At 37.0% G+C, this 14,892-nt stretch overlaps 2 protein-coding genes and 1 long non-coding RNA gene across 4 annotated transcripts; 1 reads left to right on the forward strand and 2 right to left on the reverse strand.

Annotated features, from left to right (window-relative positions):
• On the forward strand, nt 377–9,352 carry LOC107630402. Of its 2 annotated transcripts, XR_002359338.1 has the most exons (4): nt 377–604; nt 742–830; nt 8,637–8,936; nt 9,009–9,351. It is a non-coding gene; the product is annotated as an uncharacterized LOC107630402 (long non-coding RNA). The 2 variants fall into 2 exon arrangements; XR_002359337.1 differs by having other exon boundaries at nt 8,637–9,352.
• LOC107630401 (oleosin 1) lies at nt 6,811–7,442 on the reverse strand. Its single transcript, XM_016333511.2, has one exon. It carries the CDS (start codon nt 7,330–7,332, stop codon nt 6,865–6,867), a length of 468 nt encoding a protein of 155 aa, XP_016188997.1. The 5' UTR covers nt 7,333–7,442; the 3' UTR covers nt 6,811–6,864.
• On the reverse strand, nt 10,731–14,378 carry LOC107630400 (zinc finger BED domain-containing protein DAYSLEEPER). Its single transcript, XM_016333510.2, has 5 exons — nt 14,069–14,378; nt 13,867–13,934; nt 13,235–13,453; nt 11,988–12,928; nt 10,731–11,807 (listed from the first exon to the last, which is right to left on the reverse strand). Exons 2-5 carry the CDS (start codon nt 13,907–13,909, stop codon nt 10,887–10,889), a joined length of 2,124 nt encoding a protein of 707 aa, XP_016188996.1. The 5' UTR covers nt 13,910–13,934; nt 14,069–14,378; the 3' UTR covers nt 10,731–10,886.

The following is a 14,892-nucleotide window of genomic DNA, read 5'->3' on the forward strand; positions in this document are numbered from 1 at the left end:
AATTTTGTTCTGCCGTCAATTTTGAAACGTTAGGAATTTAAATAGGACGATTCAAATCTTAGGGACAACTTTGAGACTTACCCCAAACGTTGGAGACAAAACGATATTTACTCTTAAAAAAATAATTAATTTTTATTTAAAAGACCGATTTCTATATAAACAAATCGATTTTTCCAAAAAAAAATTAATTAAAAACCAATTTTCACAAATAAAATTTGGTTTTAATTTTGATTAACTGGTTAAAAATTAATTTTTAAAATTTGATTTTAGTTAACTAATTTTTAATAATATGAATATAATTTTTAAAATTATTTTATTAAATTAGTTAGCCAAAATTTGATTATAATTTTTTATCTCATTGACAATATTTTGGATTTTAAATGTACTGCAATATGAGCCATCTTCATCTTGGAGTCTCTTCCTCTTGTCAGCGTATCCACAAGTTCAATCCACCACTTCCATAGCTCAAGAACTTGATTTCTAGGTATTAAGCTGGCCACGGATGATTTATTCCATATAGCTTTCGATTCTGGACAAAATACAAGGGCGTGAAGAAATTATTCCGGTGGAGTGGAGCAACGCGGACATATCGAGTCAGCGTGAGGTATGCGTTTATGGATCTTCTCCTTCATCGCTAGTCCATTATGTATCACTTTCCATATGAAGACTTTGATTTTTGATTGGCATATAAGCTTCCAAATTGCTTTCCATATTCCATTTTTACTTAAATTGTTCATGTAGGAATTCGATAGAGGGGTGGAAGAAATGATATGCAAGTTCATGGCTAGTTTTCACAGAGTACACTCCAGAGTTATTGTAAATCCATACCAGTAAGTGTTCTTCTCCTTCAATGTTTGTTTGGGAAATTTTCATTTATTTTTTTCAGATCGCATGAACTCGTTTCATCCATCAGTTGCCTCATCCAAAACTTACTGGTTTCATTCTTTAGAACACTGAAAGGAGGTTCGTCACCAAACCAAGAATCATCCTACCATTTCACTTAGCCATGTTTTGAAATTCTTCATTCCATGCCTTTTTTAAGTATCTTTCATCCCTCCAAGAGACTCTCATGCCTAGGAAAGCTTGTTCCCCTTCATTGCATAAAGAAGAGGTGAGCCTGAAGTATTCGTTTTTAAAGATTTTGTAGAATAGAGAATGAGGCTTGATTAATAATCTCCATCCCTGCTTTACTAATATTGCCAGATTGAAAACCTTTAGATCTTTGAAACCTAAGCCGCCTACAAACTTTTCTCTGCTCAACGTATCCCATCTAATCTAGTGCATCTTTCTTTCACTCTACCTTTAACCCCATCAAAAATTCATCACCAGTCTATGTAGCTCATCAATTACAGACCCAGGAAATTTAAACAACTAAGAGTGTATATAAGAATAGAAGTGCCCACCATCTTGATCAGTATTTCTTTTCCAATGACTAACAAAAGATTTCTCTTCCAATGGTTGAGCTTTTTGCTGACTTTGCCTTTTACATAAGCAAGCGTCTCATACTTCGATCTATTAACCATAGAGGACAGCCCCAAATACTTATCCTGAGTACTCCCATTCAGAATTTCAAGTAGATCAGCTAGCTCTGCGGAGTATTTTTATTAAAAAAAATAATTAATTTATTAGTTATAAAAATCAAATCAGGCCGGTTCAACCGAATTAATTGAGAATTGGTCACATGGTTGATTTGATTGACCTCCAAAATCTTCTAATAAAAAATCAGTCAGAGAACCGGTCGAACCGACAATTAACCTCTTCTCTCATCCGAGCTCTATCTCTTTGTCTTCATCGACAGTTCCCATTCTTTCGTCACCATCACTTCCCTTCCTCCCTTTGTGACGGTAAACACTGTTGCTTGAAATTATTTTTTGTTTATTTTGTAATTTGTACTTTTGTTAATAATATTGAGTTGCTGATTTTCAGAATTTGTTAATACTTTTATTAATAATATTGGGATCTCATTGTTTGTGGCAGATATCATCATTTCCCTTCTCACCCAAGCTCTCTATCTTCAATTTATTTTTGCTTATTTAATTCTAAATTGTTGAGTTAGGTTTAATTGTAAGTTGGGTTTAATTTTGAGTTGTTGAGTTAATTATAATGATTTGAGAAAAGGACAAATAGGTCCCTGACCTTTTGCCCCGCGGATATTTTCGTCCCTGACCATTGAAAAATATTTTTAAGTCCCTGACCTTCACAAAACTTAGACGGATCAGTTCCTGACAGAGGCATTTGGACGGATCAGTCCCTGACGGAAGCATTTGGACGGAGGAATTGATCCGTCCAAGTTTTGTGAAGGTCAGGGACTTAAAAGTATTTTTTAATGGTCAAAGACAAAAATGTCCGCGGGACAAATAGATAAGTCAGGGACCTATTTATCCTTTTCTCTAATGATTTTGTTGATGTTTACTTATTCTGAGTTGCTGATTTTCTGAGATGATGTTGCTTATTACGGAGGATGAATGATGTTTTTGCTTATGGTTAAATTTTTTTGGTTATTTATTGAGCATTATGTTTGTCATTTACGTGCGATTTCATCTAATTTAGGTTTAAATTTTGATGTTTAAAGTCATTTATGAATTTTTATTGATAAATTATAAATAATTTATTAGGTAAAATTGTAAAATTTTAAATTGAGTAAAGGACAATTTTGTCGCTGACCTTTTTTTTCGCGGACATTTTCGTCCTCAAGCAATGGAAAATACATTAAAGCCCCTGACTGCTGAAAAACGTGGATATTTATGTCCTTCCGTTGAATTCAGCCGTTTGCACTGGACGGAAAAGGCTGAGTTGGCAGAGGTGGCGCTGAGGTGGCACGTAACGGAGGCCAGGTGGCATGGAGCATTTCGTAACAGGACATATAAGTCCCTGGAGACAGTGGAGACGAAAACAACGTCGTTTTTTGTATCCTCCCCCATTCTTTCAAATTTCTCTACCCTTTTCTTCTTCCTTCATCCTTCTTCCCTTCCATTCTTCTTCCTCGGCCCTGCCTCCATCACCGCCGCACAGCCGCGCCTCTGTCAGCCACCATCAACGCCGGCGACCTCCTCCTTCCTCTCTTTTCGCATCTTCTTCCCTTTCTCACCCCCTTACTCCCATTAGTCTCTCTCTCTTCTTATCCTCCTTCCACCCACCGTTCGTCTGCGACAACCTTCTCGGTGACCCACTACCGCCGCGCCACCGCCTCTCTGCAAAAATTAGTCTCAAATCTTGAGGGGTTAGGGTTTTCCTCCGCACGAACAATAATGAACAGTGTCGGATCGGGATCCTCGAACCTCTGCATAAATGACACTCTCACTGACGACGAGCTTCGTTCGATCCTGGCGAAGCTGGAGAGCGAGAAGGACAAGGAGATCTTCGGGTTGGTGTGTAAGAGGTGGCTCCGATTGCAGAGCACCGAAAGGAAGAAGCTTGCGGCGCGTGCAGGTCCACACAGGCTTCGCAGAATGGCTGATAGATTCACGCGCTTGCTCGAATCGAACCTTGCCCAGTCCGTTTCGTGGTCATTCTATCCCGGCGTCACCGATTCCGACCTCAACGTCATTGCCAATGGTTTCACATGCTTGAGGGTCCTCAATTTGCATAATTGTAAAGGTGAACTCTTTTTCCCTTTTTTCCCATGTTGTTTTTGTTTGTTTTGCCAAAAAACTGTTGAAATTGACCTTTAAGATGTTGTTTTTCTTCTGATGGGGAGTGAAAATTTCAATGAGATTCACATGGAATGTTTTTGACCTTTTCAGTTGGTGAAGGATGCAAGGGGTATTGCCGATCCAAATATGGGGTTTGCTTGCCAGTTGTTGCAGTGCCAAAAGAGGGTGCATGCAGTTGGATTGGTATGAAGTGTGATCCCATCATGGAAAGGGATGCCAGAGGTGCTGTTGGTCAGATTATTCGCTATGAGAAAGCGGAAGGACCCGTTAAAGTGAGTAGGGAATCTCATGAACCTGCTAACTTCTGGGAAGTATTCTCAAGGTTCTTGCCTTTGATGGATAAATCTTACAGTAAAGTAGAAAGTTTCAAATCAAGTGCTAAGGTTCAGCCTGGTGAGAGGAAAGTGGGCTCCTATGATGTTGATTATGAAGTTTTCCAAAAAGCTATTGTTGGAAGTTTTGTGCCACCATTTCCATCATCAGAGGATGAACATGAAACCCATCTTCCTGCAAGAGAGAGTAGTTGGAGTGCCTTAAGGCGTAAAGTTTCCTCTTCTCATATGGAGGAGATTGTCACAGCCCCTAAGTCATCCCTTCCAAGGGTTTATTCCGATTCCGTGTTGTGTATTCATTCAACAAAAACTTCATCTCCATCCTCATCATCTTCGCCCTCGTATATCTCTCCAGATTCTATTTCTTCGCCCTCGTATATCTCACCTTAGAAGAAGAATGGAAGGAAAAAGGGACGAAGGAAGAAGAAAAGGGCAGAGAAATTCGAAAGATTGGGGGAGGAGACGAAACGGCGTCGTTTTTGTCTCCAGGGACTTATATGTCCTGTTACAAAATGCTCCATGTCACCTGGCCTCCGTTACGTGCCACCTCAACGCCATCTCTGCCAGCTCAGCCTTTTCCGTCCAGTGCAAACGGCTGAATTTAACGGAAGGACATAAATGTCCACGTTTTTCAGAGATCAGTGGCTTTAATGTATTTTTCATTCCTTGAGGACGAAAATGTCCGCAAAAAAAAAAAGTCAGGAACGAAAATGTCCTTTACTCTTTTAAATTTTATTAGGTTAAAATTATTGAATTTAAATATTTAAAATCATAAGTTGAATTCAACTTATTTAATATTTAATTAAACTGGTTAAACTTTGATTAAACTTCAATCGAACTATTGAACTAATGAACCAGTTACCTTACTGGTTTATTGACCGATCCGGTTCTCGCAACCTTATTTTAAGAATAAATGACCATTTGTACCTATAAAAGATGAAAACGCTGACAGATGTACCCACATTAATCGAAATTAAACTTGTACCTACGCAAGATGTTCTCCGTTCTCCGTGTGACAAAAGTACTCTGTTTTTAGAGGATTGAAGTGCCACGTAAGGTACTTTTGTCACACGGAGAGCATCTTGCGTGGGCACAAGTTTAGTTTCGATCTAGTGTGGGTACATATGTCAGCATTTTCATTTTTTATAAGTACAAACGGTCATTTATTAACTAATTGTTCACCAAGTCTCCTGTATATATCTAGAATAAGCAGTAAATTGTTGCAACTTTGTTGCAAAATAACTGTCTGCAAATAAAATATAATTGATGAATAGACATCTAGTGTTCCGCCGAAATTCCTGTTCTCTCTTGTGGAATAGATACAAAAAAGGGTGGCTACTCCAATGAAAATTTAATGATTGTTATCATGTGAAGATACATCATTTTGACTATTAGATGATAGATTGTAGGGTTTGATTTTTATTTGAAGTAAAAGTGTTACTTTTATTTAAAGTGTTGCTAAACAAATAAGTTACATTTTTTAAACAATGATCATCATAAAAAGATGTTTTTGGCATTTTCATAAGAGTAGTTGCCACAAAAAAGACCCTTTGCACATATTAAGTATTGGTTTGGGCGCCATTAAATTCATACAAAACTTCTTCATCCACTCTATCCATCTAGCACAGAACTCCAATTTCTCCAATAAAAACCATATAAAACTCTACTCTATCGGATCGTGTGCCTTACTCATGTTTCAGTGCTAAATCATTATGAACAAAAATTTTAGAGATAATTTTATAAAAAAATCGTGGCTAGACTAATAAACCTTATCTGAGACATTGTCATGGCGTTATTCACTTTGGGGATTAATAGATTTATATATGATAGAAACTTTTGAAAATTTTATTACCTCCAAAAAAAACTGTTGGCGGCTCTACATACTCATCTCCTGAGACTGCCTCAAGATTAAACAATGCCTTCTTAATCTCTTCATCAATAATCAGCCTTGGTAATCCCCTGTGTGTCGGCTGAGATCTTCCTTCTTGTACTTCTTAATGCCTTGGTTGGATCAATAGGATTGTCTATTAAGAATAGGTTCTCAAAGTATCTTTGAGCTCTAGCCCCAGTAGTGAGGAGTAATACACCATTGTCTATCCTCATCTTCTAATTTCCAAATTTTATTCCTTTTGTTTCTTGCTTGATGCTTGAAACGAAAGAACCCTGTATTTTGATCCCCCAAAATTGTTCCTCCATAGTATAGGCTTCAGTCAACTGATTTTCCAGCCGCAACATCTCCTCTTTCTCTTGCACATTCGGCCATTCTTTCATGATTGAGAGTGTTTCCTCCAACAATATCTCCAACTGTTCCTTTCTAATTTCCTTCTTCCTAAGAGAAGATATGTTGGAATAATCCAACAAATGATTAAACACTAATATTTAGAAAGAGACAATTATAGTGTACACTAATCTAGGACATTATTAGTTCCACGCTTCCACTTATCATGGATCAACATAAGGAGGAAAGGAACAAGGTTTTATAATTAAATTCATTACTTCCCAAATTAAATACATTTATTCCAAAACTTTGCGAAAAAAATTAAAACCCAACACCTAAATTAATATAACAGTGCTATTCGATATCATTTCTTCTTTGTGAAAAAAAATACATAATCGGATGTTGATGGCAATTCTCATGTCTTCATCAAAATTACACACACCCGAAAACCCCCATAAGAAAAAGGAAGAAATGAAACAACGCAAGAATAAAATAACAGCGGAAGGGAATAATTAACTCCTACAGAGTAGTAATAATTATACACCATACAAATAACAATACCAAAAATTATAAAAAAAACCGGTTCACCATTACCCGATCCAAATCGGTCCAAACAAACACCGGTTTGGTTCGCGTCCTGAATGAACGGATCAGAGCGAAGCTAAGCACCGGGTGCAGCATCTTTGACCTTACTCTGCAAGTAGCCACCGTATTCTCTAGCGTAGTCCTTGACGTGGGTGGCCGTATCGTAGATCCGGATCCGGGCGTAATCGACCCGGTCGGAACCGGGCGGGTGCATTCCCCGGAAGTAACGGTACATCCAAGACACGGCGGCGACGAGAACGATCCCGAATCCGCACATGGATAAGAAGGCGGCGGTTATGAGAAGAAATAGGGTTCCGATTGGGACCCAAACAGGGCTGGAGATGATTATCAAGGGGGAGAAGAAAATCATGGCGATTACGGTTCCGGTGACGGTTAGGCCGGTGAGGAGGAGCAAGATTGAACCGGTGATGAGAAGGGTTAAGAGGCCGGCGAGCTGGGTGGAGTTGGGAGTGTGATCTTGGAGCCTTCGGAGGAACACATGGTGCGGTGATAGCGGTGTTTGGAAGGTGGGTCTGTCTGCCATGGTTATTGAGAATGATGGTGAAGGAATGAGAGAGAAGAGTGGTATTGTTGTGTTGTGTTGTGTTGTGTAAAGAGAGAGAGAGAGTGAGAAAGACAAGTGTGAGAGAGAAGGTGGTATTTTGGTGACATGCAAGAAGGGTACGTGGAACGGTCGAAGTGGGGTTTCTTTCTTGCACTTTTCGGTGGGGGTGGATGGGGATCTCGTTTCCTTGCCTCGAATTAGGACTGTTTCTTTTCCTTTTTTTTAACTCATTTATTTCTCTGCCTAACAAATTTGTTAATTTGGACATGATTTTTAAAAAATATTTATATACTATTTTGTATCTGTCGATATTGTGGCATTAGGAGAGATTTGTATGAATAAGGGGTGTGGCAGCCAGAAATTGTTAGCGAAGCTTGCGTGTTTGTTTTAATGAAAACGCTGATATAAAATTTTGGTCTGCACCTCCTAACTATGCAGCAAATCTCAATCCCATCACATTTTAGAGTTTATCTCCATTTTATAAATTATATAAAAACAAAAAAATTAGTGTACTGGTTATGTTATTATTTATTAAATATTTATACTCTATTTTTATCAATAAATATAAATAATAGTGGTAGGCAAACAAATTTTATCCCTTATATTCTTAACTAAATTTTGTTTTTTTTTTTTTTTCTCTGATCTCTTCCTATTTTATTTTTTGTATAAATGATAGTACATAGTAGTAGGCAATGCCCTTATTAGGGATTTAACTTCAAAAATCAAGTTGCACTTTTTAAAATTCTACAATTTACTCATTTTGGATAAACAATTTAATTAAATTTTTTTTTAAAAAAAAATTTAAAAAATAAATATTTATATTAAAAATAACATATAAATAAAAATAAATGGTCAAAACGATCTCTAAAAGATCACGCGATCTCTAATTTAATTTTTGAAAAAAAAAGTTTAAATTAAATTCAACCCTAGAAGATTTTTAGTTAGTCAAGTTAGTCCTTTCGTCAATTCTTTCGCTAACACCGTTAACAAAAGCTAACATGGCACGAGGGCTAAACCAAAAAAGTTTTACTTTGGCATGAAAAACAATCTTTTGGCACAACCATGTGAAACAATGTATAATATCTCCATCAATAAATTTACTTGTATGATATTGTTTAGATAATACTCTTAAAGAATATAAATGCTAATTTTTCTTGTATGCTATTATTAATGAATTGAACTTTTTTTTTTTGTTGTCAAAACTCTTGTAATCAAATAATGTACATTATAGAATTGTTTGTCATTTTGAATTTAGGCTAAGTTTTATCTTTATTCCTTTGTAGATGGAAGGACCTCCCATCATCAGGTGCATGTTCTACTAGTAAAGTTGGTCATAACAAGAGAACTTGTAAAAAGAAAAAATAGATGGAGGGAAAGGAATAAGCAAGGCAAATGCAGCTGCAAGCCTGCAACTTGTAACTATTGCCGCCCCTCCATTTGATGCTGCCCCTGCTGCTCTAAGTACTGAACCACATCACTCACTCCCTCCACCATCCGCAGCCGAGCAAAACGCTCCAACTGAGTTTGTGCTTAACCAGATAGATGCCTATCCATCAACACAACACACACGAAACTCACAACAGGTTACATTTGTAACTTGAAAAAATTAAATGTTGTTGTTTATATTTGTAACTGAAATTGTTTTTAAATGTTAGATGAAATTCTTGTTGAAATTATGAAGAAAATTGTGCAAAGCCCGCAAAACTAGAAGTTGTCAAGGGAAGAGCCAGAGGAAATGCCTCCCCCCAAATTGTTGCAACATCAACAGCTTCTTTTTCTATTGAAATTATTAGGAAAAACTAGGTCTGTCACTGCCAAAAGACTTGTAGACTATATGACTTTTGTTCTTACTCTAGGATTCAAACCTTTTAAAAAAAAGGATAAACCTACTTAATGTTGATTTCTAAACATTATGTAATTAGGACTAGTGATATATTTTTTTGTATAAGACTTTTTTATTGCCATTAAAAATATTGTGGTTGGTTTCATTGTTAAATCCATTTTTTTGGTTTAGGCTTTTGATTAAGTTAATATAGTTAACTTTTTGGATATCAATTAGATAATTATGATCAAACAATATTGCTGTTTCAGTTTTAATATATGAAAATATTTAGTTTATCTACATATCATTGTAATCTTGTATAATTAGGTAAAATTGTGTAATGTGTTAACTGATTTCATAAAATGTTAATTTCAACCCCTACTTTTAAGTTTAATTAATCAGGTTACAATTTAAAGGATAATCTTGCTAAAATTAAATTTAAAAAAACAAGTTGTTCAATTCATTGCTAATTGAATACAATAGGACATATCAATTCGTTCTTGTTCATTACACATTACATGCCTAAGAACAAATTAATAGCACTATCACTTGAAAATACAAAATGTGCAAATTAATCCCACAACTAAAATTACAATTATCAATCCAATGAACATAGAGGTCATTAGCATTTTTGCAAATTTGACTTCTGCTTCCAAACTTCTCATTCTCCATGCAATGTATACTTTCTATTCATCATGATTGCTCTCTACTTCTGCATCTTCATTTTTTTCATCATATTCATTTTCATCAACTTACTTGAAGAAGTTGCAATGGCTGCCATTCTGCAGAAATTTAAGAAATCTTATGATTGAAAACCCTCACAACTAGTAAGAATATTAAAGATAAAGGAATTCATGAGAACAACTCACCCGGTATCTTGGATATGTATGGAACAATCTATCTGAGTTTTCTAAAGTTCCAGATTTCTCAATCAACTTCTTCAACCCACAATGACATATAAAGTCTTTATTTTTCCTCTTTCTTCGCATAAACGAATTAGACCCATAGTTACCAACTGAGTGACAAGAGATCCCTCTATGACGACCTCTGTTTTCACCACCCATCATGCCGGTGACCTCCAATATTGGTTTCTGAACCTCTGCAACTTAACTCCAACATAAGGGGACATATATGCACTATGATGGGATTAGGGTTTATTAGTTAGGGATTAATTTGACGAAATTTCGTAAAGTAGTCGTACTGACAGACAACTGAGATGGATAGGGGTGTGCTGACATGGATCCTAATGTGCCACGTTAGCTTCCGTTAACGCCATTAGCAAGAGAAGTGATGGAAGGATTAACGTGACTAAATAAAAATCTTTCGGAGATGAATTTGATTAAAACAATTTTTTGGAGACCAAATTGGAGATCGCCTGATCTTTCAGGAACCATTTTAACCATTTACTCAAAAAAAGAAATTACTTATGGACCTATCCAAACTACTTGGAATGTAATTTGGTTTGTTAAGAGTTGTATAAGCCAAGTTGCCTTGAAGTTATTCCTGTTCTGATATTGACAGGTTCATAAGTGAAAAAATAAAAAATAATTGTTGCTTGCGACAAGGTGCTTGTTGAACGTGTTTCTTTCAAGGTTAAGTTACTAGCAGAATTCAACTGTACAAAATAATACATTACACTAATACATACAACAATAAGTTTTCAAAACATTCTTTGGTCCCAAATCAAGATATAATCTAAAAGTGACAATGTTTATTTTTGCTTCTTGTCAGAACTAGCAGGGCTGTTATCTGTTGCAGCAGCAGATGTTGCTGCAAGTTCCATCAACCTCTCATAATCTATCTCGGTCGACTTGAACTTGAACTTGATGCCAGCCTGAATCCACGACTTGATACACAGAATAGCTTGCGCGCTATCATGTGCGAGACAGAACCTTTGCTTCTCAATTTCGTCGCCCTTGCCGCAGAAGAGTTCTTCAGGCACAACCGAAGTTGCTTGCACAGCAAGGAAATCTCTAGCCATAACGGATAGCCGAGGATATCTTGTGCTATTAACCTTCCACCACTCCAAGACATCTGTTGGTATCGGGGCTGGAGCCTCCGCCAGGTACTGTGTAAGCTCGTCTGTGGCAGAGTTCATGCTTGCTCGGCGTTTCTTGCGAGCTATTTCCTCCGCAAAAGAGACGCTTCCTCCATCTTCCGTTTCTTGTGCATTGTAACCAGAACTCATGGATGGAAAATGACTGGTAGAATAGTTTCTCATGAAGTGTGTTCTCGCTTCATCCAGAAAATTTTCCGAGGTTAAACCCTCTGGGATCAGCTCTCCCTTGATTCTAGGATCTAGGATCGCCGTCATATATGTAAATATGTTAGAAACCTGACTAATATAATTTTTGGCTTTTTCTGTCATTCCTTCTGCAGCAGATTTTAGCCATTCCGGGCTGTGTCGCGATTCGCTGGACGTAGCACTTGTTTCTAATATATGATCCATGAAGAAAAGGACAAGCCCCACTGTTGGAACCTTAGTGGTGCATATGTTGTTTGTGGTCTTGTAGAATGGTTCAAGATACTGATGCATGATGTTAACCAAACTCTTGTCCGCGGAGCTCAGAAGCATTCTGCTATCTAGAATTTCATCATATTTACCGATAACATCTCCCATTGATTTACCTGCCTGCAAAATAAAAACAACAAAGATTGGTTTACACTTTTCCATCAGGTTTAGTTTTGAAGCCATCCATCATATTTCACAACATTGATTCAAACATTTTTAAATTTAAATCAGATGCCGCAAACAGATCAAGATTAACACAGGCAAATTCATTTAAAGCGGTTATAAAATATAACATGGTACCTTGCACACAAGATCAAGCATCTGGTAGTTTCCACTCCACCTTGTCGTAAAATCAAGAGGAAATTTCCAAGAACCTTCTTGATATGCTGCCGTCAGTTGAACAAAATCTTCAGAGATCACTGATGAAGCATTTAACTCCATTACAAACTCGCGGATCTTAGAAATGGCTTTTTTTGCAGATTTCAATCCATCGTCTATTATTGAATTCAAAGTTCGAGCAGCACATGGAATATAACAGAATGGCCCTATTTTCTGACCATCCAAGTTCTCTTTCAATGTATGGCAGGCCTGCATTGCACCTTGACTGTTATCATGGGTGCAGGACATGATTCTGTTTTCAATATTGTAGAATTTAAGAACCTTTATAAGCGATCGATAAATCTCTGCACCACCACATGGATAGGGTATGTACAAGATATCAAGAAGCAGTTTCTGGAAACACCAGTTTTCATCAATCCAATGACATGTTACACTCATATAGAAGATCTGTTCAAAAGAAGTCCAAAAATCAAGAGTAATGGAGAACTTGGAAGAAATATGTTCTAACATCGCTTTCACATCTTCCTTCATGCTTCTAAAAACTTCTCCCAGCACATTCTTGTACTTGTCACCTGACCAGAGCTGTATAGATGGATTTAGAAACTTGTAGGAATTTACAAGCCATTTCTCTTCCAGAGTTGAAGGAGGGAGAGAAGCTAAAACGAGCCACCGAATCAGCAACCAGTTTAGATGATCATAATCCACCCGGTTTGCTTTTACTTGAGGCTGAGACTGAGGCTGAGGCTGAGGCTGAGACTGAGGCTGAGGTTGAGGTTGAGGCTGAGTTTGAGGCTGAGACTTCTTGGCCACAGCCGTGGGCCGGGGTGCTGCATTATTGACAGCCTCTCCCGTTGACTTATCATAACCTGGATGGCGATTAGCAAGATGCCGTCCCAAATTGCCTTCATGAATAAAGGATATTTTAGTGAATGTATATATGAAAAAAGCGAAGCATATTTATGAAATATTGAAATCAAAAGCTTGAGATATTTAAACAACAAAGTTTCATAAGCATTTATCAGGTTTCAAAGCTATATGCCCATGAGGATTATGGTCAACTTAAGCTGCAATTAAAGACTATCTAAAGAAGAAATAAAAATACATTGGGGGACAGAAATCTATTTAGAGAAAGAGACATTCAAATATCTACATCTCAGAACAAATTTTCACTTTCTCTTTCTCCACAAAAGGTGGTGAAGACAGTTCACCTGTGGCAGTTGCAATAGAATAACTCTGTCCACAAAACTTGCATTTTCGAGTCTTCCCATCGGTGGCTGTCTCAAAGAACTTCAAAAAAACCGATGTCATTGTTTTCTTTCTTGGTTTCTGTGGATTAACAGGAACTGACTTATCTGAAGAACTCAGGTCAATGTTAACTGGATCCATGTTTGAAATGAGAGCCACATCCATCATTGGTTTTTGGTCGCCTACTCAAAACAAAAGAGAAGAAGGAATTCAGAGTCATACAAAATGCATCCTCAAGAAATTGATAGGATGTTGAAAAACAAGACTCAAACTGAGACATCATTTAACAACTAAAGTATGCCGAAGTGAAAAACCACTTCCCTTTCTTTGATTTCACATAGCATGTTATGCTAATTCAAAGTAGCTCAAACTGTAGTTCACAGATTTAATTGGAAAAAGGTGATCAAAGTCCACAATGTACAAGTAAATCCCTCAACAACAACCATTTAACTAAAGCATCACTTTTTCCCGCTATTTGAAAAAGGAACCATGATCATGCATTACACGAAGCTAAAATCCAATAATGTACAGAGTCTTCCAAAAGAAAATGTAAGAGGCTAAAAAACAGAAAACACAGTGGATATTGAGTAGGTACCTTTATAAGTTTTGTAGTGGTTGTTATTATCACCCCACTCCATGTAACTAACACCAACTGTCACCTGCCTAAAAATTCCGCACAAAAAATAGTCAGAAAAAAGGAAGATTTTTTGTTCTCCTTTAGGTATTTCAACGACCCAAAAAAAAAAAAAAAACAAAGTAAAATAAGCATGAAAAGGCAAAGAGGGAATTGGGTATACCGGAGAGGGGGAATTCATGAGAACCCAAGTCTCAAAATTCAATTTTTTTTTGTTCTTTTAAAGCAGAATTTGGTTGCTACGATGAAGAGAGAGAAAGATGAACGGAAGCTGAGGAAGATCGGCGTGGGATCTGAGCCGAGAGTGAGAGAGAGATATGAATGTTAGAGGCGCGTCGGCGTAGAGATTGAAGCTGCTGCAGATCTGAGAGTGTTGTGTTTCGCTGTTTTTGACGGCTTCGCTCAAACCACAAAGAAAGAAGGGAGTGAAACAACGCAAACCCAATTGCTCTTTTCTAAATTTTCTTTCTATAGACAAAGCAAAGAGGGTAAAGTAGTAATTAAACCAACTTTCTCCCACTCACTGAGTCATTCGCTCAGTTTGGCTCTACGCCTCTACCCAGTGGCTTGGTTCTGCACGTCATAAACACATGTGACTTCACTCACTCACTCATTAATGGGCCTTCTTCGTTATTCCTTAGCCCATATATAGCCCACTATGTTTTTCCCTTAATTCACTTTCTGTTTTCTCCCCACCTCTAATTTCACATTGGACCCAAAGTAAAATAAATCATCCTCATAAGAATTAAGATACATGTTTTTTTTTCCCTTAAGAGAGTTTAAAAGTTTTAGTTCTAAAAGTCAGGAGATGGTTACATTAATATCCCTAATATTGTTTAATGTTTCGACAATTTGGTAATTATTATGTAATTAATAATAACCTTAAAAAGCCAAGAAGCAATAGCTTAAATGACATAATCTCTCCATATTCAATTAAGAAGTTGCAGGTTCAAGTCTCCATATCTTCAGTAAAAAAAAAAAAAACCT

Source organism: Arachis ipaensis, chromosome B03 (assembly GCF_000816755.2).
Source record: "Arachis ipaensis cultivar K30076 chromosome B03, Araip1.1, whole genome shotgun sequence".
Taxonomy (NCBI): Eukaryota; Viridiplantae; Streptophyta; class Magnoliopsida; order Fabales; family Fabaceae; genus Arachis; species Arachis ipaensis.

What these genes read in the sequence shown, in the direction of transcription:
- LOC107630401 (XM_016333511.2), bottom strand. Translation starts at nt 7,332, where the DNA reads ATGGCAGACAGACCCACCTTCCAAACACCGCTATCACCGCACCATGTG.
- LOC107630400 (XM_016333510.2), bottom strand. Translation starts at nt 13,909, where the DNA reads ATGGAGTGGGGTGATAATAACAACCACTACAAAACTTATAAAG. An exon ending in CCACTACAAAACTTATAAAG is followed by an intron (nt 13,454 to 13,866) that starts GTACCTACTCAA and finishes TGTTTTGAGTAG; the next exon opens with GCGACCAAAAACCAATGATG. An exon ending in TGCTTGATCTTGTGTGCAAG is followed by an intron (nt 11,808 to 11,987) that starts GTACCATGTTAT and finishes TTTATTTTGCAG; the next exon opens with GCAGGTAAATCAATGGGAGA.